Here is a 24,863-nt window from a genome sequence, read left to right as displayed (position 1 = left end):
CCACTCCCCCGCATAGCTGATATGGTCAATCAGATCGCGCAGTACCGCGTCTTCTCGACCATTGACCTGAAATCAGCGTACCACCAGCTCCCTATCTGCCCTGAGGACCGCCAGTATACTGCCTTTGAGGCAAACGGCCGCCTCTATCACTTCCTTAGGGTTCCCTTTGGCGTCACCAACGGGGTCTCCGTCTTCCAAAGGGAGATGGACCGGATGGTAGATCAAAATGCGTTGCAGGCCACTTTCCCATACCTGGACAATGTGACCATCTGCGGCCGTGACTTGCAGGACCATGACGCAAACCTCGAAAAATTCCTCCGCACCGCCCAACTCCTGAACCTGACATATAACAAGGAGAAGTGCATATTCCGCACAAACCGCCTCGCCATCCTTGGCTGTGTTGTGGAACACGGAGTCATCGGTTCCGACCCCGACCGGATGCGTCCCCTTATGGAACTCCCACTGCCTCAAGGCCCTGAAGAGGTGCCTAGGGTTTTTCTCCTATTACGCCCAGTGGGTCCCCTACTATGCGGACAAGGCCCGTCCGCTGATCAAGTCCACCTCTTTTCCCTTGACGGCAGAGGCCCGCTTAGCCTTCCACCGTATCAAGGAGGACATCGCCAAAGCCACCATGCACGCAGTGGACGAATCCATCCCCTTCCAGGTGGAAAGCGACGCGTCCGACTTTGCTCTGGCCGCTACCCTCAATCAGGCGGGGAGACCCGTGGCCTTCTTTTCACGAACCCTCCAGGGCCCGGAGACCAGACACTCCGCTGTTGAGAAGGAGGCCCAGGCTATTGTGGAGGCTGTGCGTCATTGGAGGCACTACCTGGCCGGAAAACGATTTACCCTGCTCACTGACCAGCGTTCAGTCGCTTTCATGTTTAACAACAAGCAGAGGGGCAAAATCAAAAATGACAAGATCTTGAGGTGGAGAATCGAACTTTCCACCTACAATTACGAGATCTTGTACCGGCCCGGGAAGCTCAACGAACCCCCAGATGCTCTATCGCGTGGCACCTGCGCCAGCGCGCAGATCGATAGACTGCGGGCCCTCCACAATGACCTCTGCCACCCGGGGGTCACCAGGTTCTTCCACTTCGTCAAGGCCCGCAACCTACCTTACTCCATTGAGGAGGTCAGGACCATGACCAGGAACTGCCACGTCTGCGCTGAGTGCAAACCGCACTTTTATAAACCAGACAGGGCTCACCTGATAAAAGCCACTCGCCCCTTCGAGCGCCGATTTTAAAGGGCCTCTCCCCTCCTCCGACCGCAACGTGTACTTCCTCAATATTATTGATGAGTACTCCCGTTTCCCGTTCGCCATCCCCTGCCCGGACATGACCAGTGCCACGGTCATTAAATGCCTAAATGACCTCTTCACCCTGTTCGGTTTCCCCAGCTATATCCATAGCGACCGGGGCTCATAGTTTATGAGCGACGAACTCCGTCAGTACCTGCTAACTAGGGGTATTGCCACAAGCAGGACCACTAGTTACAACCCCCGGGGGAACGGACAGGTGGAAAGAGAAAATGCGACAGTTTGGAAGGCCGCCCTGCCAGCCTTAAAGTCTAGGGGCCTTCCAACCTCCCGCTGGCAGGATGTGCTACCCGATGCGCTCCACTCTATTCGGTCACTGCTCTGCACTGCCACTAACGCCACCCCTGAGAAAATGTTTGTCTTCCCAAGGAAGTCCACATCGGGGACATCGCTACCGCCATGGCTGACGTCCCCAGGGCCGGTCCTACTGAGAAGACACGTGAGGACCCATAAAACGGACCCCCTGGTCGAGAGGGTCGACCTCCTCCACGCCAACCCCCAGTACGCTTACATTGCGTACCCGGACGGGCGGGAGGACACAGTCTCCATAAGAGACCTTGCACCCTCGGGGGCTGCAGTAACCCACTACCCACTACCACCCCCCCCCACGATCCGATATCCAGCCCCAGCAGACGGCAGGCCTGGGTCCCGCGACCCGCTCAACATCTACGAGGACGACACGCCAGCGCCACAGCCTACGCGGGACTTGATGCCGGAAGCTTCACTACCCCTGCCGTCGCCACGCCGATCACAGCGGCAGACAAGACCTCCGGAGAGACTCCAATACACTAACTTTTAATACACTTCACCCCGCCGGACTCAATTTTAAACAAGGGGTGAATGTGGTAAACCACTGTTTGTATACTGTTTGCATTCCATTGTGTACATGCCTGGACATGCCTCGGCTGACTCCTCCCACAAGTCCTAGTATAAAGGTGGCTGCTCCCCAGCCCTTTGTATTTCTGGACCAGTCGACCACGCGAGGCAGACCTCCATTCTTTTGTTAATAAAAGCCTTTAGTTACTCTTCTAACTCTCAGTCTTTTATGAGTAATTGATGTGGCCACAATACTGATGCGCTGTTATTGATGAAGAGGGGTTACATAAGTCCCCTGAAAAGATTGAGGCAGTAATCAAGGCTCCAGCACCGGAAAATGTGTCACAACTGAGGTCGTTCCTCGGGCTGGTGAACTACTACCATAAGTTCTTGCCGAATTTGTCTACAGTACTACACCCACTGAACACCCTACTGCAAACGGGGGTACCATGGAAGTGGAATGACGAATGTAAACGAGCTTTCCAGAAGTGCAAAGAATTGATCACATCAAAAGAGGTGTTGGCTCATTTCAACCCAGCACTACCAATTCGGTTGGCGTGTGATGCATCACCCTATGGCATTGGAGCGGTGCCGTCGTACAAATTCCCGGACGGCTCGGAGAGGCCAGTAGCCTTTGCGTCTCGGTCACTAACCTCAGCCGAGCGTAACGACACCCAGATTGACAGGGAGGCCCTCAGCCTAGTGTGGGGAGTGAAAAAGTTCAACCACTCTCTGCACGGGCAGAAGTTCACCTTGCTGACTGACCACCAACCACTTGTCTCCATCTTTAATCCAAAGAAGGGCGTTCCGGTGATGACTGCGCAACGGCTACAAAGATGGTCCCTTTTTCTAGGGGCAAACCAATATGAAATCGAGTATAAGGGCACGAAACAGCATGGAAACGCTAATGGGCTATCACGCCTGCCACTGCCTACTGCGGAGGAAGCCCCAGCAGTGGACCCTGTCGAAATATTTTATTCGACTATAATTGAACGCTTGCCAGTAACTAATGCTGATATAGAGAAGGAGACCCGAAATGACCAGACACTGTCTCGGGTATATGATTTGACGGTGAAGGGATGGCCAACACATGGCGACTCACTGTTGCCAGCATTCTCATCCAGAAGAGAACAGCTGTCAGTATGCCAGGGGACCTTGATGTGTGGATCCCGAGTGGTAATTCCACCCAAGTTAAGGGAGAGAGTGCTCAGTGAGCTTCACGAAGGCCATCTGGGAGGGGTAAAAATGAAAAGCCTTGCTAGGGCTTATGTGTGGTGGCCGGGGATCGATCAGCAAATCGAGGACCTGACAAAGAGCTGCTCAGGATGCCAGAAGGTCCAAAATGCACCACCACATGCCCCTCTACACCCATGGGAGTGGCCCTCATCTCCATGGCAACGGGTGCATATTGATTTTGCTGATCCATTCATGGACTCAATGTTTTTAATAGCCGTGGATGCGCACTCGAAATGGCCTGAGGTGACCAAAATGTCCTCCACCACCACGGAGAAAACTATTGCAGTCCTACGGACCATTTTTGCCAGGAACGGCTTGCCAGAGCAGATTTGCTCTGATAACGGACCACAGTTTGTGTCCGAAGATTTATGAAAAGGAATGGGGTAAGGCATTACACATCCGCCCTGTATCATCCAGCCACAAATGGATTGGCTGAGAGGTTCGTACAAACCTTTAAGAAAGCAGTAAGGGCCATGTGCGATGACGACATTCCACTGCAGCATAAGGTGGACAATTTCCTGTTAGCCTACAGAAATGCGACACATGCAGTCACCAACCAGACCCCGGCCATGATGTTCTTTAACCGAAGGTTGAGATCTCGTCTGGATTTGCTCAGACCAAATGTACGAAGAGATGTTGAGAATAAGCAATTCCAGCACATCAATGAGAAGCCGACAAGGAGCTTCAATGTAGGGCAACCAGTCTTGGCCCGCGACTACCGAACAGAGAAATGGCAACCAGGAACGATATGCACACGGCAGGGGCCACTAATGTACACAGTGGATGTTGGGGAGAACATTGTGAGACGCCATGTTGACCAGATCCTAGTCACAGGAACGAGTCAACCCCATGTCTCACATACCTGGTGATGAACCCGACATACAGGTAGCATCTACCCCAGAAACAGTAGCACCGGAAGCTGATGAACCAACCGACGACAGGGGGCCAGAATCGCCTCCGCACCAAGAGCAAGACATTCAGGAAAGGCGCTATACAGAAAGGATCAGGAAGCCTCCCCAAAGACTGAATTTATAAATAGACTATTTTCAGTTAATGTTGCATGTTAAAAGTGTTAATTGTAATTAGTTGATATTTAATTGTTAAATGAATGTATGGTACTGTTAATCTAAAAAGGGGAGGAATTGTAGTGTATGTACCTTTAAGGGGAGAACTACTTTTTACAGTTCCTGTATACTGTAGTACTGGCAGTGACCACACCTGTATATAACCCTGAGTAGGGATCTGTATAGTTAGTTTTAGAGTAACCTTCATCCAGTAAACACCTGTTGATTGTTCTCTGCAGTCTCTTGTCTAGTTATTGAAGGACACACATCAAGATACACGGATTTAACAGTTTCAACCCAAAACATCAACTCAAATTTCTCTCCATGGATGTTGCCTGACCTGCTGAGTTTTTCCAGCATTTTCTGCTGTTATCCCAGCCCCTAAACTTGCTTTAAAATCGGTTCCTTTTCCTGCTTGTTTCCAGTTCTGACGAAAGGTCTTCGACCTGAAACGTTAACTCTGTTTTTCTCTCTCCACAGATGCTGCCTGGCCTGCTGAGGTTTTTTCCAGCGTTTTCTGTTGTTATTACAAATACATCAGGTTGGGGGGGGGGGAATGCAGTTGGTGAGAATCGGGAAGCAGGAAAGAGGGGGGGGGAAAGCTGCAGAGTGAGCCGGGGACCTGAACCAGGAGAAGGGCTGCAGCCGACGGTGAATTAAACGTTTGATACAGAGAGGGGAGAGTGTGGAGCCGGCAAGTCTCAGAGAGAGAAACACAACTGCTGCGCCGGCCCTCAGCCGAAGTTGCGCCGAGTCCCCACATTAATCAGATTGGGACGGTTTAATAAATCGCAATTAAGTTTCTCCCAAACGGTTTTGTAAATTGATGATCATTTAGAAAAAGTCACACAGCTTTCCTCCAATAGGGGGAGGGAGAGAGAGAGAGAAAGAAAGAAAGGAAAGCATTTCACGATCTTTCTAAATTTCGTGCTCGACTTTTTTGTTCTCCGTCAGTTTACATTTTAATTGTGTTTGGAAAGTATAAAATGCTGCGTTGGCGGCGGCTGTGGGGCTGAAAGCGCCGGGCGAGGAGCTCCAGTCTGGCCGGCTCGGCTCGGCTCGAATTCAGACGCTTTCTGACAAATGGCCAAAAAGCATCACCATTTTCGACGGTCTGATCTCCTCCACACACACACACACAACTGGAACACGCTGGCTCGCCCTTCACCCCCTCAGAAAGACACTTACCGACGGGCTGCGGTAAGGGGGCTCGGTCAGACTCCATCCGTCAGCTGTGGGGAGCCCCGTCCTGTCCTGGACCTGGACCGGGACCAGGAGCTGCTTCCTTGGGTCTTTTCTCTCTCTGATGGCGCTGCCTGGCGCCGGCTTCTCTTCCCCCCAACGCCGGTGGAAGAACATGACCACATCCATCAGCATCATGGGCTTTCTCGCGAGGAGACATTGCACTCTCTCAAAACAGCAAAGGCGGAAGGAAACCCGCACAGGGGCACCCAACTCAACCCAACCAAATACACACCCGGGCCACAGTCTAACTGTTCAACTCATGCACACCCCAGAGAAGTGTATTTATTGATGGATGTGTGAGAATAAACGTTTGCTCCCATTCTATTCCGTCACAAACTCATGCAAAAAGTGAAAAATTCTCTTCCAACCGGACAACAAAGGGCTCACGGGGAATATAACGTGTAGGCTTTTGAAGTACATTTTATAAACAAACGTTTTCACTCATTGTGCTTTACCACAGCAACAAACGAAAATGGAAAACCAATTTCCGGAAAGAAGTAAACATTGACTCCTTTGCACTGCCCATTCCTTCTGAGCAATGGAGGGAGGTTTGGCATAATTGCCGATGTATCGATGGTCTTTGGTTTTAAAAGGATTGTTCACAGTCCTGGTGTTTGGAAAGACAGGCCTGGGGCTGGATTTTGCCATTGGTGACGGGTCCCGCTCCCGCCTCCACTATCAGGCGGGCTTTTTTAGCTATTTTGCCGTAATTGGCCAATTGATTCCCAGCGTGTGCGCACCCCTGACCCAATTAGTTTTTTGGGTCTGAAACTCACCTCTGATGACATCATTTCTCCAACTGCATTTAAGGGCTCCAAGCAGCCTTGGTTCATTTTCAGCCTTTACACTTGTCCTTGCTTCTCTTCAAAGTGGGATGTTGACTTCAAGGCCCAAGGCCTCACCTCGGTTTGATGATGACTCCCTCCATGCTCTGGTGCAGGGAGCCAGAGCACAAAAGGAGGTGCTGTTTCCACCCTCTGGGAGGAAAAAACCTCCCCAGCAGACCAAAACTGTGTGGGTGCAAGTTGCCCAGGAGGTCAGTTCCAGATCGATGTGCAGCAGAACCTGGCTGCAGTGCTGAAAGAGGTTCAATGACCTTGTCCGAACAGGCAAAGTGAGTAGACCATCACCTTTACCCTCATTCTGCTCCCCATCTCCTCTTAGCACCAGCACTCTGCATTGTCAACTTACTCCTTCACATCCCACTTTACCCTTACATCCCTTGCACCCGTAACCATTCCCTCTCTCTATACGCAATCACTTAACTATTGGACTATGCTGCCCTCACACTCCCAATCACTGTTATGCTATGACAACAACTAACCACACAGGGAGGGTCCTTAGTATTGGGACCTCACTCCATGTGTGTCCTTCTAAGCATCTATGCTATGGATTATCTATACTCACTCCATCATTCTCACTCAAACTCCACTTGTGTCCCTCATTGCAGGAAAAGAGAGCCCACAATAAGAGGGAAAGGGCGAAGACCAGAGGAGGGCCACCCTCAATATCCCATCTCACCAGCGCTGAGGAGGCGGCCCTAGAGATCGTTGGCGCTGAGGAGGATGTGGAAGTGGGGGACAGACAGACGGGCGCATTAGAGCAAGCTGGTGACAGAATAGGTTTGCATCTCATTGACATTGCATGAGTGACTGATATGGCTTCTGATGCTTAAACAGATTGACTTATGATCATCTGCACTATTCCATATGCATGCTATGTTTATATCACATGCCTAACTCATGCCTTTACTCCCCCACAGGACCATCTCGTCACTATCTAGGAGGAAGAGGCTGAGCCGAAAGACTCCTCAGAGGAACCTGCAACCTCTGATGGGGCAGCGTCAGCAGAATTAAGCGCACCCAGCACCAGCGCAGAAACGCACACCTCGGTGGGACCTTCGGGACATAGAGTAGTGTTGTCACCTGTTGTATCACAGCTCACAAGTGAGCATCAGCAGATGGTGGAGACAGGGACAGCAGTGGAGAGTCCTCATCGGAGGCTGCAGGGCGCTTCCAGCTCTGCTCAGCTGCATGTCGACCCCTGTGCCTCCGGGTCCATCCAGAAGGAGGGCGGTGCTGGAACTCCAGGAACAGGTGCTGGAGTCTCTGGCAGGTTTTGTCTCCAGGGTCACTGCAAGTGTGGAGCGAATGGAGGAGTCCAACACTAACATGAGCAGAGCCTTTGTGGAGGCATTGGCGCATGAACGCACCACCACGGAAAAGATGGCAACCTCCATGGAAAGGATGGCTACGGCCATGGAGGAGCTAAGTCGCCAGAGTGTAGGAAACATGGCGAATGTTCAGAATAGGTTGACATCTTTGGAGGAGCGATAGGCAGCTATTGATCAGAGAAACCAGACCTTTATGGAAGTCCTCTGGAGTAGGACTGCCAGTGCAGAAATGGGTCCTCATGGCCTCCCTGATGTGCAGCAAGGTGCTGTCAAGCCACTTGCTAACACTGAAGTGGGGCTGACCCATGAGGGAGATGTTGCTGGCAGACAACAAGGAAGTGGGGGCTCCTCTCCAAGCGCTCACACTCCCATGCCACTGTGGAGCCCTCGGTCAGAGCCCCACCAGAGTCCTCACCCAACTGAGATGGGCGTCTCAGCCCCTGCACTGCCACAGGAGGAGCAGACTTTTGGCGAGCCCTCACAGGCTCACAACCCCAGAGGACACCCGCCAAAGGTGTCGAGGCAGGAGCAGCGTGAGAGTGAGCAAGGGGCCTCCACATCTGCTGAAGCCACAGGGGAAGCACCACGTAGGAGCACGAGTAAGAGGAAGATAAAGCACAAGTAGTCACAAGGGTAATCACTTTGGTGTTCTGTTGTGTTTAATTGTTAAATGCCATCCTTTAGTCAATGTATTAAAATGAAGTGACGGCAAACTGTTGAAGTTCTGGACTCTGTCATTTTGGAAATGGAAGTTCCACATTGAGGGCTCAGGGCGAATTGCATCTGTCATGATGGTGGTCAGAATGATAGGAAGCCACAGGTTCTTGTCCATTGTCTATGGTGTGGCAAGAAGGTGCCAGGCACATGTGTTCGATTGGGTAACCTAAGACAATTTGGCCAAGATGAGTGCATCCCGGGCAGCAATGTGCTGCTGCAGCTGGTTGATGCACATCCGCAAGGTCTTTGTTCTCGTTCTCATTCTCCTCCTCCTCATCTGAGGAGGCTATGCGCTGAGCCACTTATTCCTCAGGCAGCTGCAAGCCACGCTGCTGTGCGATGTTGTGCAGTGCACAGCAGACCACGATGATTCTGGAGACCCTGGCTGCTGAGTACTGCAGGGCTCCACCTGATCTGTCAAGGCATCGGAATCACATCCTCAGCAAGCCGATTGTTTACTCGATGGTAGATCTGGTCGAAATGTGGCTGGAGATGTAGCGCTCCTCAGCTTTGTTCGATGGCCTCCTGAATGGTGTCATTAGCCACACCTTCAGGGGATAGCCCTTGTCTCCAAGTAGCCATCCCGAAAGTTGGTTTGGTGGATTGAAGTGCGGAGGCACACTAGACTGCCGCAGGATGAATGAGTCATGGCAACTGCCAGGGTACTTGACACAAAAATGCAAAATGTCCTCCTTGTGGTTACACATCAGCTGCACATTGAGGGAGTGGAAGCCCTTGCAGTTGACAAAAAGAGCTGGGTTGTGATGGGGTGCCTTAAGGCCCACATGTGTGCAGTCTATGACGCCCTGCACCCTTGGCAAGCCTGCCATATTTGCAAAGCCAATCGCGCGCACGGTTAAACTTGCTTCATCCATGGAGAAGTGGATGTAATTGTGCGCCTTTGCAAAGAGGGCATCAGTAATCTATGTGATGCAAGTGTGTGCAGATGACTGGGAGATGCCGCTGATGTCTGCTGATGATCCCTGGAAGGAGCCTAAAGCAAAAAAGTTGAGTGCCACTGGTAAGGGGTTGTCCACCCGCTCCTCTGGGCTCCAGGTGTTGGTGCAGCATTGCGCAGATGTCAGCAACTACCCCTCGCAAAAGTCTCAGCCTCCTTTGGTACTGCTGCTCACTCATGTTGAGGAAGCTCAGCCTGTAAACCCTGTTTTGGGGGGATCTCCTGTGGCGATGTGCTTCCCTGCGCTGGTGCCTTCTGGCCTGTGCAGCTTCAGGTGGGTGTGCAGGAGGTTGGCGCTCCTGCTGTTGGTGCGGCTGTTGTGCCTGGCTCTGCTGCTGCCGCGGCTGCTCTTCCTCCGAATCTGAGGTCCAGGATGAAAGGAAATAAATGATTCCCATGATGCTGAGCTCCACCTGATCTGTCAAGGCATCGGAATCACATCCTCAGCAAGCCGATGGTTTGTTCGATGGTGGATCTGGTCGAAATGTGGCTGGAGTTGTAGCGCTCTTCAGCTTTGTTCGATGGCCTCCTGAACGGTGTCATTAGCCACATCTTCAGGGGATAGCCCTCGTCTCCAAGTAGCCATCCCGAAAGTTGGTTTGGTGGATTGAAGTGCAGAGGCACACTAGACTGCCGCAGGATGAACGAGTCATGGCAACTGCCAGGGTACTTGACACAAAAATGCAAAATGTCCTTCTTGTGGTTACACATCAGCTGCACACTGAGGGAGTGGAAGCCCTTGCAGTTGACAAAAACAGCTGGGTTGTGATGGGGTGCCTTAAGGAAGCGCTCAGTCAATGTGGGGAGAGGGTTTTCCCAGGAGGTCACTGTGGAGATGGATCTCAGCTTCACCACATCCAAAATCAGTGGACCTGCAAAAAGTTCTCCAAGACCTGAAAAAACAAAGTTCTGCCACCCGCAACTGATCCTTGTTGAAAACTCCGTTTTTATGGTGGAGCTGCAGCTGCTAGGAAGCCAGCCACTTGTGAACCCAACAGGATTAGCTGGCGCGTTTCAGGGGAGACATGCAGCACGCTGGAAATGTGGGAAAATGTGAAATGCCTCTAAAATGGCACTATAGAGGTAGGTAAGTGGTAGCTAAGTGCCTTAAGGGCCTATCCCGCCGCCTGGAGGCGCGAACGAAACGAACTCTGCAAGCCCGCCTCTGGCAAAGTTGCACAGAGGCGGGTAAATTTTCCCAACAGTCCTGCCTCCAATCCCGCTACCTCAGGGCTGGTAAAATCCAGTCCCTGGTGTTTGGAAAGACGGGTCTGGGGATTTTGTCCACAGTCCTGGTGTTTGGAAAGACGGGTCTGGGGATTTTGTCCACAGTCCTGGTGTTTGGAAAGATGGGTCTGGGGATGAGCAGGAGCATCGCCAGCAGCCCGCCCTTGGCAAGTTTGATGGTGAGGGGAGGTTGGGCAGTGAGAAGCGCCCCGCTGCGGGAGATTATCATTGTTGTTCAAAATCAATGGACTCAAAACATCACATGAAGGCAGCTCAGGGTCGGACACAGAATGGACACAAATGCTTCACAACATTAGGATTTTCTGACAATCCATCGTCCAACGGATCTCCGCCGATAGTTTTTTTTAAATTGGTAACAAAACGATTGGGTGACATTTGATTTTAATTTGTCCATGTACAGTCGGTGTTAACTTGATTGATTTAAAATCAAAAATGAAAATTGCAGATGAATTAACTCGTCTGATTAATTGGGAACATGTCATCAACAGCAGGTTACATACAGGGGGCTCCCGCCCAAGCTGTATCCCATGACTAGACTGAGGCATGTATTTGTTTTCAAATTGATTTATTTATAAGTGAACATTTGACTTTCCAGCAGCAAGTGAAATAATTTAACATAAAAACAGAAAATGCTGGAAATACTCAGCAGGTCAGGCAGCATCTGTGGAGAGAGAAACAGAGTTAACGTTTCAGGTCGATGACCCTTCGTCAGAACTGGAAAAAGTTGGAGATGGAACAGGTTTTTAAGCAGGGGAAGGGGGGAGGGGAGGAAAGAACAAAAGTGAAGGTCTGTGAGAGGATGGAAGGCGGGAGAGATTAAGAGACAAAAGGGATGATGGTGCAAGGCGAAAGGAGATGGTAATAGGACAAGTTAAGAAATAAAAGATGACTCTAGATGAAGTGTAAATGGCACTGGCAGAATGAAAGACAGCTGTCATGTGAGAGAGGGAAAAAAATGAAAAAAAAGATAGGGGCAGAAGTGATGGTCTGAAATTGTTGAACTCAATGTTGAGTCCAGAAGGTTGTAAAGTGCCTATTTGAAAGGTGAGGTGCTGTTCCTTGAGCTTGCGTTGAGCTTCATTGGAACAGTGTAAGAGGTCAGAGTGGGAGCGAAGCGGAGAATTAAAGTGACAGGCGACTGGAAGCTTGGGGTCACTCTTACGGACTGAATGGAGGTGTTCCGCAAAGCGGTCACCCAATCTGCGTTTGATCTCCCCAATGTAGAGGAGACCGCATCGTGAGCAGTGAATATAATATAATATATTGCAAGAAGTACAAGTAAATTGCTGTTTCACCTGGAATTGCTTGAGTAAACATTCCAATGTCAATCACCTGACCCAGATTCTCAAAGACTCTTCGAATGCCACTTATCACGTCTCTCTTTTTGAGCTAATGAAACCAGCACATCCTAACTGGCCCTGGGGATAGATTGCACTAGGTCTAACAACAAATACAGGGATTATTCTGCCCCTTTAGTCATTTACTGTACTAACTAGTCATGGCCAATATTTATCCTTCAACCAACATCACTAAATCAGCTAATCTGGTCACCATCACATTGTTGTTTGTGGGAGCTTGCTGTGCGCACATTGGCTGCCCCCTTTCCTACATTACAACAGTGACTATACTTCAAAACAACTTCATTGGTTGTAAAGCTCTTTGTGACATCCTGAGGTTGTGAAAGGTGCTGTATAAATGCAAGTCTTTCTGTTAGCCATCAACTCTATAATAAATTGGTTTGCTCACAGTCCAGCCAATGGAAGTTTTCAAAACTTTGGCTCTGATTTTATTTCTGTTTCGCAACTGGTGGGCAATACAGGGTACAGATTGTCTCCTGGACACTGACAATATAATTTAATTGTTGAGGTAATTTCTATTTGTTTTCTGTTGCTTTATTAAGCATGTTAGTTTAATTGGACCTTTTGTTTATTTATTGTATTAGGGGTACGTGTTACAATGATTCTATGGCACAGAATTTGCGGTGAGTAATAATGGTGAACTAACAGCGTTAGCTGTTATTACCACTTTGAAACTGACCGCAACTTCAGGATGTAGTGCATTCGCATCTAAATGCAGAAATCCTGAAGTTGCGGTCAGTCATTCATTGCTCCGACACTGGCTGCGCTGTGGACCCCCCCCCTCCCCCCCCACCCCACCCCACCCAAACACCATAGCCCGCAATCAGTGTAATCAGCGCCAGCTCAAGACCATCGTAGCACTTGCGGACCTGTCAGCGGCGTATGACACAGTATGGAAGCATCGACTTCTTTTCAAGCTCTCCACCATTTTACCCTGCAGAACAACAATCCATCTTCTCATGTTTAGCAACCAACGCTTCCGTGTGTACACTGGCACCCTGAAGAACAGATATAGGACATTGAACAACAGACTCCCACAGGGTTCTGTCCTGGCACCCATGTTATTCAACGTTTACACCAGTGACCTGCCCGAAACAGAGTCCCGCAAGTTTGTATACATTGATGACATTGCATTGGCCATGCAAAACATGAATCTGTCCCTCACCGAAGAGACCCTAACCAGTGATTTACAGAGGATGGAGGCCTACTTCCGCCGATGGTGATTTTGGCCAAATCCGCAAAAGACCGTCACCTCGACATTCCACCTCGACACCCATCAAGCAAACCAAGCTTTGAAAGCCTCCTTTTGCAGCACAGAGGTAAACCATGCCAAAAAAAACCTCCTATTTAGGAGTCACGGTTGATCGCACCCGGTCATATAGACAACATCTCCAGAACCTTGGGAAGAAACTAAAGAGTAGGGTCAACTTGATCCAGAAACTCGCCAGATCCACATGAAGAGTAGACGCTCAAACCCTCCGTACAGCAGCACTCGCCCTGGTGTACTCTACAGCAGAGTACTGCTCTCCGGCATAGCTATCAAGTCCGCATGTCAAATCCGTTGATGTCCAGCTGAATTCTACTATGAAAATTATCTCCGGTATGCTTTTATCAACACCAACACCTTGACTGCCTGTGCTTGCAAACATCGCACCACCACACCTACGCCACGAACATGCAGTCTCCAGAGAATACAACCGCTACACCAGCGAAGACATGTCGATCCAGGCCGACTTGAACAACCTACCATCAACCCATCTCAAATCTAGAAGGCCATTTTGGACCGTCGCCGAAGCCCTTCAACGATCTCCCCTCAGCCTTGATGACCGATGGCGAAATGCTTGGAAGAACTGCAACATAGGGAATGGATTCCTTATAGAGGACCCCACAGTGCAACCTGCAGGTTCAAACCTTCCTCGCAAACAGTGGACAACCATCAACCACATTAAAAGTTATGCCTTGTTGGATTAGATGCAACTGGGGTTTTAACAGTGTATAGACTGCTAAACAAATGTTATGGCCCTGAAAAAATAATTTTAATTTTGTGAAGTGTCAAAATTTCTCCATTATGATAAAAATAAACAATTTTAAGAAACTTAAAAAAAATTATATTTTTTCAAAATGTGTTCATATTGATTTCAGGTTTACCTTTTCCCCATGTGAGCACCCCAATCTTTGTTTTGCTCTCTGTAACATTTTTTAAAAGTCAGAATAAAAGCAACTTCTTCACTTCCTGGTTCCCAGTCTGAGAATTCTGCATTGCAATTGGCTGCTTAGACAGCTTGTGACATCACAGCAGAGCGCTCTAGGGATTCCCCATCATATTACACTGAAATCACTTGGGCATCGATAAAGACAAACTTCTCGTCGCAGAGATTGCGAGATCCTTGTGGGTCGCTTTCTTCGAGGCCAGCGGCAAACACCTTTGTGTTGCCGCTAACCGCAAATTCCGGTCCTTTGTTTTTGCTCAATTTGGCAACTCAATGTCATCGCTATTGGTTCAATTAAAAAAGGCCAGATTTTAACTCTGGGCAGGTGGGTAACGGGGTGAGTTTGAAACTCACCCACTGCCCCAGAAAACAGGCCCAGGTATTTTAATTCCCAGGCCTCATTAAAATCTCACTGGAAGTTTTCCCACCTGATTCATTGACATAACAAAAAACCCGTACACTGTGTGAGCACAATTTCCTGCGGGTCAGCCAGAGGACAATTTAAAAGCAGGAATGCAACTCTTAAAGCAAGGGCACATTCCCTTCTGCAAGATTTTTGTTTTACTCATTCGTGGGATGTTGCATCGCTGGCAAGGCCAGCATTTTTATTGGCCATCCCTAATTGCCCTTGAGAAGGTGGTGGTGGTGAGCCGCCGCCTTGAACCGCTGTAGTCCGTGTGGTGAAGGTACTCCCACGGTGCTGTTAGGGAGGGAGTTCCAGGATTTTGGCCCAGCAACGATGAAGGAATGGAAATATATTTCCAAGTCAGGATGGTGTGTGACTTGGAGGGTGTCTTGTTTTGCACACTTTGTTCAAAAATAATAAATTGCAGGACAACGGAGTATTACAGTTTAACTCTTTTATTAAGCATTAGGTCTGATGATCTTACTCATGCAGCACAGTGGGGAAAAGATGGCGTTAGGAACCCTAGCCTGGGTCTTCAAAACAATAGTAGTCCTTACAGATGCCTGCAGGCCAATGACAACTCAGCATGTGACCACATGTGAATATAATAGGCCAATGATAATTCAATATGCAAATGTTACATCCCCTTTTAAAAGAAAAATGTTATGCATTACTTTTAAACCTTTCTTCTACATAATGTTCTCGGTAGCATAAACATATAAGGAAACTCAGCATTTAACTAGCACTGAAAACATCTCAATGTTTTGATAATGATGTACAGTTTTTTTTTTAGGGCAGGGATCCGCCTACACCCTTTTTGACAGTTCACAAGTCAAGGATAACGCTAGGCTTGACCTCTCGTCCCGACCTTGTGTGGTATGGAACTGAGCATGCTCCTGAATCGGTCAACAAATCAGGTTCAGGTTTAGGTTCAGGTAAGTATGATGTGTTTTGTGTATTGCTCTGTTCATCACACTCTGTTGAACCGATCCTCTCGTCAGAATGACGGTGTTGTTCCTTGGTGTTCAGGAGGTGCCTACGATTGCGGTGGTACACCTGTCCTTCTGGGGTGCGGACGTGATACGATCGCTCAGTGTCAGCTGGCTGGATGACGACTGCTGGCTTCCAGTAGTCATGCTCCTGGATTCTGACGGATTCTCCATTGTGCAGCGGCGGCAGTAGTCTAGCTGACCTGTCATAGTAACTCTTTTGGTGTTGCTGTCTCTGTACACGTTTTGCATGCACTTGCTTGCAGCTGACGACCTCTGGCTGCAGCTGCTGGTTGGTGCTTGGAAGGATTGAGCGAAGTCTGCGGCTCATCAACAGCTGTGCTGGTGACGTGAAGTTGTCAACCGGAGTGTTGCGGTACTCAAGGAGATTGATGTAGGGGTCTCTTTTGTCCGCTTTGGCTTTGTCCATGAGTGTTTTTGCAATCTGGACAGTTTTTTCAGCAAGGCCATTACTTTGAGGGTAATGTGGGCTTGATGTGACATGTGTGAAATCCCATACCTTGGCAAACGACTCGAACTCTTTTGATTTGTATTGGGGGCCATTGTCTGAGACTAAAGTCTCTACCATGCCATGCCTGGCAAAGGCTGCCTTTAGCTTGCGGATCACAGCTGCAGATGTGGTGCTGTGAAGCTTGTCCAGTTCAAAAAATCTGCTGTAGTAATCAACAGTCACTATGTAGTCCTCGTTGTTCCATGTGAACAGATCCGTTGCCGCGACCTGCCAGGGCCTGTCTGGGATACGGTGACGTACCATGGGCTCTTTGGCATTTGATGGGCAGCGTTCTAGACAAATGGAACATTTTCCGACAATGTCCTCAATGTGTTTGCACATTCCGGGCCAAAACATAATGTCACGTGCTCTTTGTTTGCATTTTTCCATGCCCGTATGTCCAGCATGAATTTTTGTCAACATCTCTTTGAGACTGGTAGGAATGATGATTTTCTCCCCTTTGAAGACGATTCCGTTGATTTGTGACAGTTCGTCTCTGTGGTTCCAGAATTCAGATATGCTCTGAGGGCATTTCCTCCTTTCCTCAGGCCATCCTTCATGTATGACTTTGCTCAGCAGTGTGAGTTGTGCATCTTTCTCTGTTCCTGCTTGGATCTCCTTCAGTTTTGAGTCACTCACAGGTAAGCTGTTGTATACCATGTGCACCTGCACATCCATGCCTTCACTGAGGCTGCTGTCCTGGTAGCTAAGAGACTTTGTGGAGAGCATGTCTGCGACAGGAATGTCTTTGCCTGGACGGTGAATGATTGTGAAGTCATACTTCTGTAGCTGAAGGATCATTCTCTGTAGCCTTGGTGGGGCTGCGGCTAGTGGTTTCCTCATGATTGACTCGAGGGGCTTGTGGTCGGATTCCACAATGACTTGTCGGCCATAGAAGTACTGGTGGAAACGCTTACATCCAAACAGAATTGCATATAGCTCTTTCTCGATTTGAGCATAGTTGATTTCACTGTCTGAGAGAGATCTGGAAGCATAGCCGATGGGCTTTCCTTCTTGCAGTAATACTGCGCCTAGTCCGTACTTTGACGCGTCCACTTGTAGTCTGAGCTCTTTGTTGGGGTCGAAGTAGGCAAGAACTGGTCCTGGTTCTCTGGTGATTAGGTCTTTCATTTTCTGAAATGCTGTGTCATGTTGTTTGTCCCACAGGAACTCATTGGATTGTTTGAGCAACTGACGCATGGGTGTGTTGATTTCGGAGAGGGTCGGGGCAAACTTGGCTAAGTAGTTAACCATGCCTAGTACTGTCTCTAGTTCTGCGTGGTTCTTCGGCGGCTCCATCTTCTTGATGGCGGAGATTTTCTCTGGATCTGGCTTAATGCCATCAGTTGAGAGGTGATGCCCGAAATAACTGATCTCGGTGGATCCAATTATGCTTTTCTCGGGGTTGAGCCAGATACCTTTCTCCCGTGATCTTTGTAGCATCGCACGGAGGTTCCTGTCATGTTCCTCTCTACTCCTGCCATGGATGAGGATGTCATCTACAATTGCGACTACTCCATCGAGGCCTTCATAGGTTTTGTCGATCTTCCGCTGGAATTCATCCTGAGCTGAGATAAGACCAAATGGTAAATGCAGAAATCGGCGTCCAAATGGTGTGTTGAATGTTGTTAGCTTAGATGACTCTTCCATGAGCTTGATAGTCCAGTATCCTGATTGTGCGTCCATTACACTGAAGTAACGTGCTCCCACTAGCTTGGGTGTGATGTCATCTAGCGTTGGTAGAGGGTAGTGAGGGCGTTTGATAGCCTTGTTCAAATCTCTGGGGTCGAGACAGACTCTGAGCTTGCCTGTACGTGGTTTCTCAACCACTACTAATGCGTTGACCCACTCTGTCGGTTCTGTTTCCTGGACGATGATTTCTGTATTCTCCATGCTCTGCAGCTCCTTCTTCAGGCGACTATGTAGAGCAAGGGGTATCCTTCTCCGGATTGCTGCTGGGTCAAGGTGAATAGTGCATTCACCTGGGAATAGTCCGATTCCTTTGAAAACATCAGCAAACTCCTCCATGACTGTCTGCTTCTCAACTGGTGCTGTCAATGATAGCACTAGCTTGACGAGGTCCATGTCTAAACATGCCTTTAGACCTAGCACTGGAGGTGCTCGAGTGTCAACAATGTAAAAGTCCAACATCATGTCGCTTTCTTTGTACTTGCATTTCATCACGCATGTGCCTTTTACAATGAGCTGCTCACCCCCATAGCTGGTCAGTCTGCGTGAGGTGGGCTGTAGCTCACACTCATCCTTCAAGCTGCGATACTCACTCAGAGGAATTACATTAACCTGAGGTCCAGTGTCTAGTTTAAACTTAAGCTCTTTGCCCTGTTTTCCTATCTCAATATCTGCAAAGGCTTGCTCAGTCTCTGAAATCTGTTTTTTCTGTGACACAGAATCAATAAACAGTTCCTCTGCATTTGGCTCTCTGGCATTTGGCTGTCACTCACTGTGTGTACTGCTTTTCCGAAAACAGTCTTGCAAACTTTAGCAAAGTGGTTCCGTTTACCACATTGCCTTCCTTTGGCAGGGCATTGCTCCTTTTCCCCATGCATCTTGTTTCCACAATATCCACAGTTTTTGAAGCGTTTTATGTCTGTGTCGCTTATTTTTAGAACTCTCTCTGTTCTTTCTGTTCTGAAACACGCTCTCTGGGCGTTGTTCTTTGGTGTGTGTCTATTAACTGCGTGCACTGTCTGTTCACACGAGCTGCTCGTGGTGCCGGTTATGGTTTTCAACTGTGCTTGGGCTATCTCGTGTGATCTAGCTATGTCCATAGCTTTGTCCAGCGTTAGCCTGGACCCAACATTCAAAAGTTTCTCTCTCACTTTAGCTGAATGTATTCCAAACACGATGCAGTCTTTGACCATCTCATCTTTATCTGCATATTCACAGTCTTTTACCAGCAGTTTTAACTCAAGTCACGAACTGTTCAAATGACTCACTAGCTCCTTGTACTTTCTCCTGAAACTTGTACCTAGTGAATATCGTATTTGTCTTGGGCATCACATATGATTCAAAACGGTCAAAATAACTTTTCAGTACCTTTGCTTCATCAGCGGTGAGAGACCATGTGTTAAAAATGTCTCTCCCTTTTTCTCCGATCCACAGGAGTAGGTAGCTGCATCTTTCTTCCCCCCCCATTGCTTTTCAGCGGACCCGAGAATATCAACTCCACGTGTTGCTTGAACTTGCGCCATTCTCTAGGCAAGTTCAAAGATTCCCAATTCATTCGAGGCAAGGGAGCTCCAACGATGTCCATTTGAAATCCCACTTCTGACACCATGTCTTGTTTTGCACTCTTTGTACAAAAATAATAAATTACAGGACAACGGAGTTTCAATATGCAAATGTTACAGAGGGCAACTTGGAGGTGGTGGTGTTCCCATGCGCCTGCTGCCCTTGTCCTTCTAGGTGGTAGAGGTCACGGGTTTGGGAGGTGCTGTCGAAAAAGCCGTGGCGAGTTGCTGCAGTGCATCTTGTAGATGGTACACACTGCAGCCATGGTGCACTGGTGGTGGAGGGAGTGAAAGTTTAGGACGGGGTGCCAGTCAAGCAGCTGCTTTGTCCTGGATGGTGTCAAGCGTCTTGAGTGTTGTTGGAGCTGCACTCATCCAGGCAAGTGGAGAGTATTCCATCACACTCCTTAATTGTGCCTTGTAGATGGTGGAAAGGCTTCGGGGAGTCAGGAGGTGAGTCACTCGCCGCAGAATACCCAGCCTTTGACCTGCTCTTGTAGCCACAGTATTTATGTGTCTGGTCCGGTTATGTTTCTGGTCAATGATGACTCCTCAGGATGTTGATGGTGGAGGATTCGACGATGGTAATGCCGTTGAATGTCATGCGGAGGTGGTTAGCCGTTCTCTTGGTGGCGATACGCATTACCTGGCACTTGTGTGGCATGAATGTTATTTGCCACTTATTCATCTATGTCTGAATGTTGTCCAGGTATTGCTGCACACGGGCACGGCCTGCTTCATTATCTGAGGAGTTGCGAATGGAACTGTACACTATGCAGTCATCAGCGAACATACCCATTTCTGACCTTATGATGGAGGGAAGGTCATTGATGAAACAGCTGAAGATGGTTGGGCCTAGGACACTGTGCTGAGGAACAATGTTCCTTTTAAGCTGCGTGGCCATGCAACGCTCTGGAGCTCCTGCGCAACCGGCTCTTCAATGGGAAACACTGTGCATGCACGGTATTTTGACTGGGTCGTGCTGCACCTTAAAGGGGCCGCACCCCCCCCCCCCAAAAATAAAGGGAACATTGCTGAGGAATTCGTGTAGCGATGTCCTGGAGCTGAGATGATTGGCCTCCAACAACCACAATCGTCTTCTTTTGTGCTAGGTATCCAGCCAGTGGAGAGTTTTTACCCTGATTCGCATTAAGTTCAATTTTACAAGAGTTTCCTGATGCCACGCTCGGTCAAATGCTGCCTTGATGTCAAGGGCAGTCACTCTTACCTCACCTCTGGAATTTAGCTCTTTTATCCATGTTTGGACCAAGGCTGTAATGCGGTCTGAAGCTGAGTGGTCCTGGCAGAACCCACACTGAACATCGGTGAGCAGGTTATTGGTGAGTAAGTGGCGCTTGATAGCACTGTCAACGACACCTTCCATCACTGTGCTATTGAGTGGTGGAGCAAGGCTGATTCATCATGAATCGCAGGCAAGACCCCAGGTTCTCTGACGCCTACCTGGAGGTCCTGTTGGAAATCTTTATAATGAGGAGGGAGATTTGCTTTTCAGTCAGTGGAAGGAGGATCCTTAAATACCATCTACCAGGCATGGAGAGAGATTGTCAGCACCAGGAGCATCATCCCAGAACCTGGATGCTGTGCAGGAAGCGCTTCAATGAACTCACAAGAGGGTGAGAACAGCTCTTCATTTCTCCATCTCTCTCAGCAACATGTGGCAACAGTCTTTCTCCCCTCCCCCAACACTCTAAACAATTCTCTCACCTCCATCACATCCCTCACCACCCAGCATAAGGATTCACTATACCACCACTCATTACAAACAAAGATTCACCTCTTTCTTGCTCCCTTCACAGCAGCCACTAGCAGCTTTCTCTTCTCACTTGGTAGCCTTTACAGAATCATCAACATCTCTTATGGCTCCATCCTTACTTCACACTCCACACACGAGCTTTCCATTCAACACCTTCCCATCATTTCATTTGCTTCTTCTCACTCTCAGCATCTGCGAAACAAGCAGAAGTCCCACCCATCTGCAATCTCCTTTGTAGGAGACGCCCAATGACTAACACACACTTTCTCCGTAGGGCGAGACAGCACACAACACAAGGGAGAGGATTAAATCCGGGGAAGGAACACACAACATCATGAAACTTTCCAAACTGCAGCAGCAATTGTTGGAAATCAATGGCACCTTCAGAGCACTCAGATAGGAGAATAGGGTTTCTAGCTGTTACTTGCACCCCTTCATGAACCTCAGAAAAACACACTTGACTACTTTAAGCTGCTTTGTGATGCCTGTCATCTCCTACTGCCCAGCCTCTCAGTGTAGTCCTAACTCTTGTCCTTTTTTTCTTTCCTGTCAGCTGTCACAGCCTACAGAAGAAGACAACTCAGAGAAGAAAAATCCTTTGGAGGAGACATGGTCAGGCGCTGCATCACTCCCAAGCACCAGAACAGAGACCGGCATCCTGGCTGGGTTAGAGAGTGAGTTAGAGGGTCTTTGGCAGACAACACCAGATTTGGCTAGATCATGTAAAGCACAACCAGGTCCTGCTCGCCATCACTAAAACCACCCACTTTTCTAAGATCAACCAGGATGGCAAAAATAACACCAGGCTTCTCTTCTCCACCACTAACCATCTTGTCAAGCCACCCTCCCCTGCCTCCTTCTCCCTCACCTCCAACAATAAATGTGAGGAGCTCATGGACTTCTTTGTTAAAAAGATTGACAACATCCGTTCAACTACTTCTGTCTATCTCAACCTTAAATATATTCAATGGCCCAGCCTCCACAGCTCTCTGGGGAAGAGAATTCCACAGATTCATGACCCTCTGAGAGAAGAAATTCCTCCTCATTTCAGTCTTAAATGGGCGACCCCATATTCTGAAACTATGCCCCCTATTTCTAGACTCCTCCACTAGGGGAAACATCCTCTCTGCATCACCCTTGTCAAGTCACCTTGACCCAGCAGCATCTTATATGTTTCAATAAGATCACCTCTCATTCTTCTAAACTCCAATGAGTATAGGCCCAACCTGCTCAACTTTTCTTCATAAAACAATCCCTTCATCTCAGGAATCAACCTAGTGAACCTTTCTGAACTGCCTCCAATGCAGGTATATGCCTCCTTAAATAAAGAGACCAAAACTGTACGCAGTACTCCAGGTGTGGTCTCACCAATACCCTGTATAGTTGTAGCAGGACTTTCCTACTTTTATACTACATCCCCCTTGCAATAAAAGCCAACATTCCATTTGCCTTCCTAATTACTTGCTGTAGCTGCATGCTAACTTTTTGTGTTTCATGTACAAGGACCCCCCCCCGATCCCTCTGTATTGCAGCATTTTGTAATCTCTCTCCATTTTAAGAATAATTTGCTTTTTTATTTTTCCTACCAGAGTGGATAACCTCACATTTTCCCACCTTATACTCCATCTGCCAGATTTTTGCCCACTCACTTAGCCTATCTATAACCCTTTGCAGATTCTTTGCGTCCTCCACACAATTTGCTTTCCCACCTATCTTTGTATCATCAGCAAATTTGGCTACATTACACTCAGTCCCTTCATCCAAGTCATTAATATAGATTGTAAATAGTTGAGGCCCCAGCACTGATCCCTGCGGCACCCCACTAGTTACAGTTTGCCAACCTGAAAATGACCCATTTATCCCGACCCTCTGTTTTCTGTTAGTTAGCCAATCCTCTATCCATGCTAATATATTACCCCCAACCCCGTGAGCGCTTATCTTGTGCAGTAACCTTTTATATGGCACCTTATTGAATGCCTTCTGGTAATGCAAATATGCTACTCTACTGGTTCCCCTTTATCCACCCCGCTCATTACATCCTCAAAGAACTCCAGCAAATTTGTCAAACATGATTTCCCATTCATAAAACCATGCTGACTCTGCTTGACTGTATTATGATTTTCTAAATGTCCTGCTACTACTTCCTTAATAATGGACTCCAGCATTTTCCCAATGACAGATGTTAGGCTAACTGGTCTATAGTTTCCTGCTTTCTGTCTCCCTCCTTTCTTAAATAGGGGCGTTACATTTGCGTTTTTCCAATCCGCTGGGACCTCTCCAGAATCCAGGGAATTTTGGTAGATTACAACCAATGCATCCACTATCTCTGCAGCCACTTCTTTTAAGACCCTAGGATGCAAGCCATCGGGTCCAGGGAACTTGTCCACCTTTCGTCCCATTATTTTACCGAGTACTTTTTCTCTAGTGATAGTGATTGTTTTAAGTTCCCCCATCCCTATAGTCCCTTGATTATCTATTATTGGGATGCTTTTAGTGTCTTCTACCATGAAGATTGATACAAAATATTTGTTCAAAGACTCTGCCATTTCCCTGTTTCCCATTATTAATTCCCTAGTCTCATCCTCTAAGAGACCAATGTTTACTTTAGCTACTCTCTTCCTTTTTATATACCTGTAGAAGCTCTTACTGTCTGTTTTTATATTTCTTGCTAGTTTACTCTCATAATCTATCTTCTCTCTTGATTTTTTTTAAAAGTCATCCTTTGCTGGTTTTTAAAAGTTTCCCAATCGTCTGGCCTACCACTAATCTTCGCAACATTGTATGCCTTTGTTTTCAATTTGATACCATCCTTTACTTACTTAGTTAGCCATGGATGGTTCATTCTTCTCTTAGAGTCTTTCCTTCTCACTGGAATATATATTTGCTGAGAGTTATGAAATATCTCCTTAAATGTCTGCCACTGTTTATCTACCATCTTACCCTTTAATCTATTTTCCCAGTCAACTTTAGCCAACTCTGCCTTCATACCTTTGTAATTGCCTTTATTTAAGTTCGAGACCTTGGTTTGAAACCCAACTTTCACACCCTCAAACTGAATTTGAAATTCTATCATACTATGAGCACTCTTTTCTAGAGGATCCTTAACAATGAGATCATTAATTAATCCTATCTCAGTACACAGTACCAGATCTAAGGTAGCCTGTGCCCTGGTTGGTTCCACAACGTATTGGCCCAGTAATTCCTGTCACAACGCATGAGTACGGACGGGGTACTCACGCGTGTGCCAGGAGGAATTGCCGGTTTTCAGCATGCACAGCGCATGCACTGAAAACCGGCATTTCCTGTCCTCTGACCCAAGGGGTTAAGAGGCTGAACGCATGCGCGGTATTGGGATTTCCTGTATTTTTACAGATTTGCGCATGTGTAAAGGCCTCCGGTTTTTACGCATTGAAAAACCACACGTAAGTACTTAGTTTTACAGGTAAGTGGTCTTTTAGTACAATTTAGAAAAAAAATTTCCACAGTTTTATTATTTTTAAAGAATCTACAGTAAGGTAAGTTTAGTTTTAGACCCTATTTTTAAAAAATTTATTTTTTTCAAAAATTTGATTAATTGTTTAAA

General features: G+C 47.9%; 1 protein-coding gene across 2 annotated transcripts in view; it reads right to left on the bottom strand.

The window, feature by feature from the left end:
* The window catches only part of LOC147107370 (uncharacterized), a 171,929-nt gene extending 165,578 nt beyond the window's left edge, over positions 1 to 6,351 (bottom strand). The window contains exon 1 of one of the 2 annotated variants that reach the window (XM_086006325.1): positions 5,629 to 6,351. In XM_086006325.1, the coding sequence (XP_085862451.1) occupies positions 5,629 to 5,665 (37 nt within the window). In that variant the 5' untranslated portion in view covers positions 5,666 to 6,351. The remainder of the gene's footprint in view (positions 1 to 5,628) is intronic. The other variant, XM_086006323.1, reaches the window with a different exon arrangement.
* Between the last annotated feature and the right edge of the window lie 18,512 nt (positions 6,352 to 24,863).

This window comes from Somniosus microcephalus, chromosome 14 (genome assembly GCF_052327205.1).
Source record: "Somniosus microcephalus isolate GS21.2 chromosome 14, FLI_Smic_1.0, whole genome shotgun sequence".
NCBI lineage: Eukaryota > Metazoa > Chordata > Chondrichthyes > Squaliformes > Somniosidae > Somniosus > Somniosus microcephalus.
This window is presented reverse-complemented; position numbering and strand designations above follow the sequence as displayed.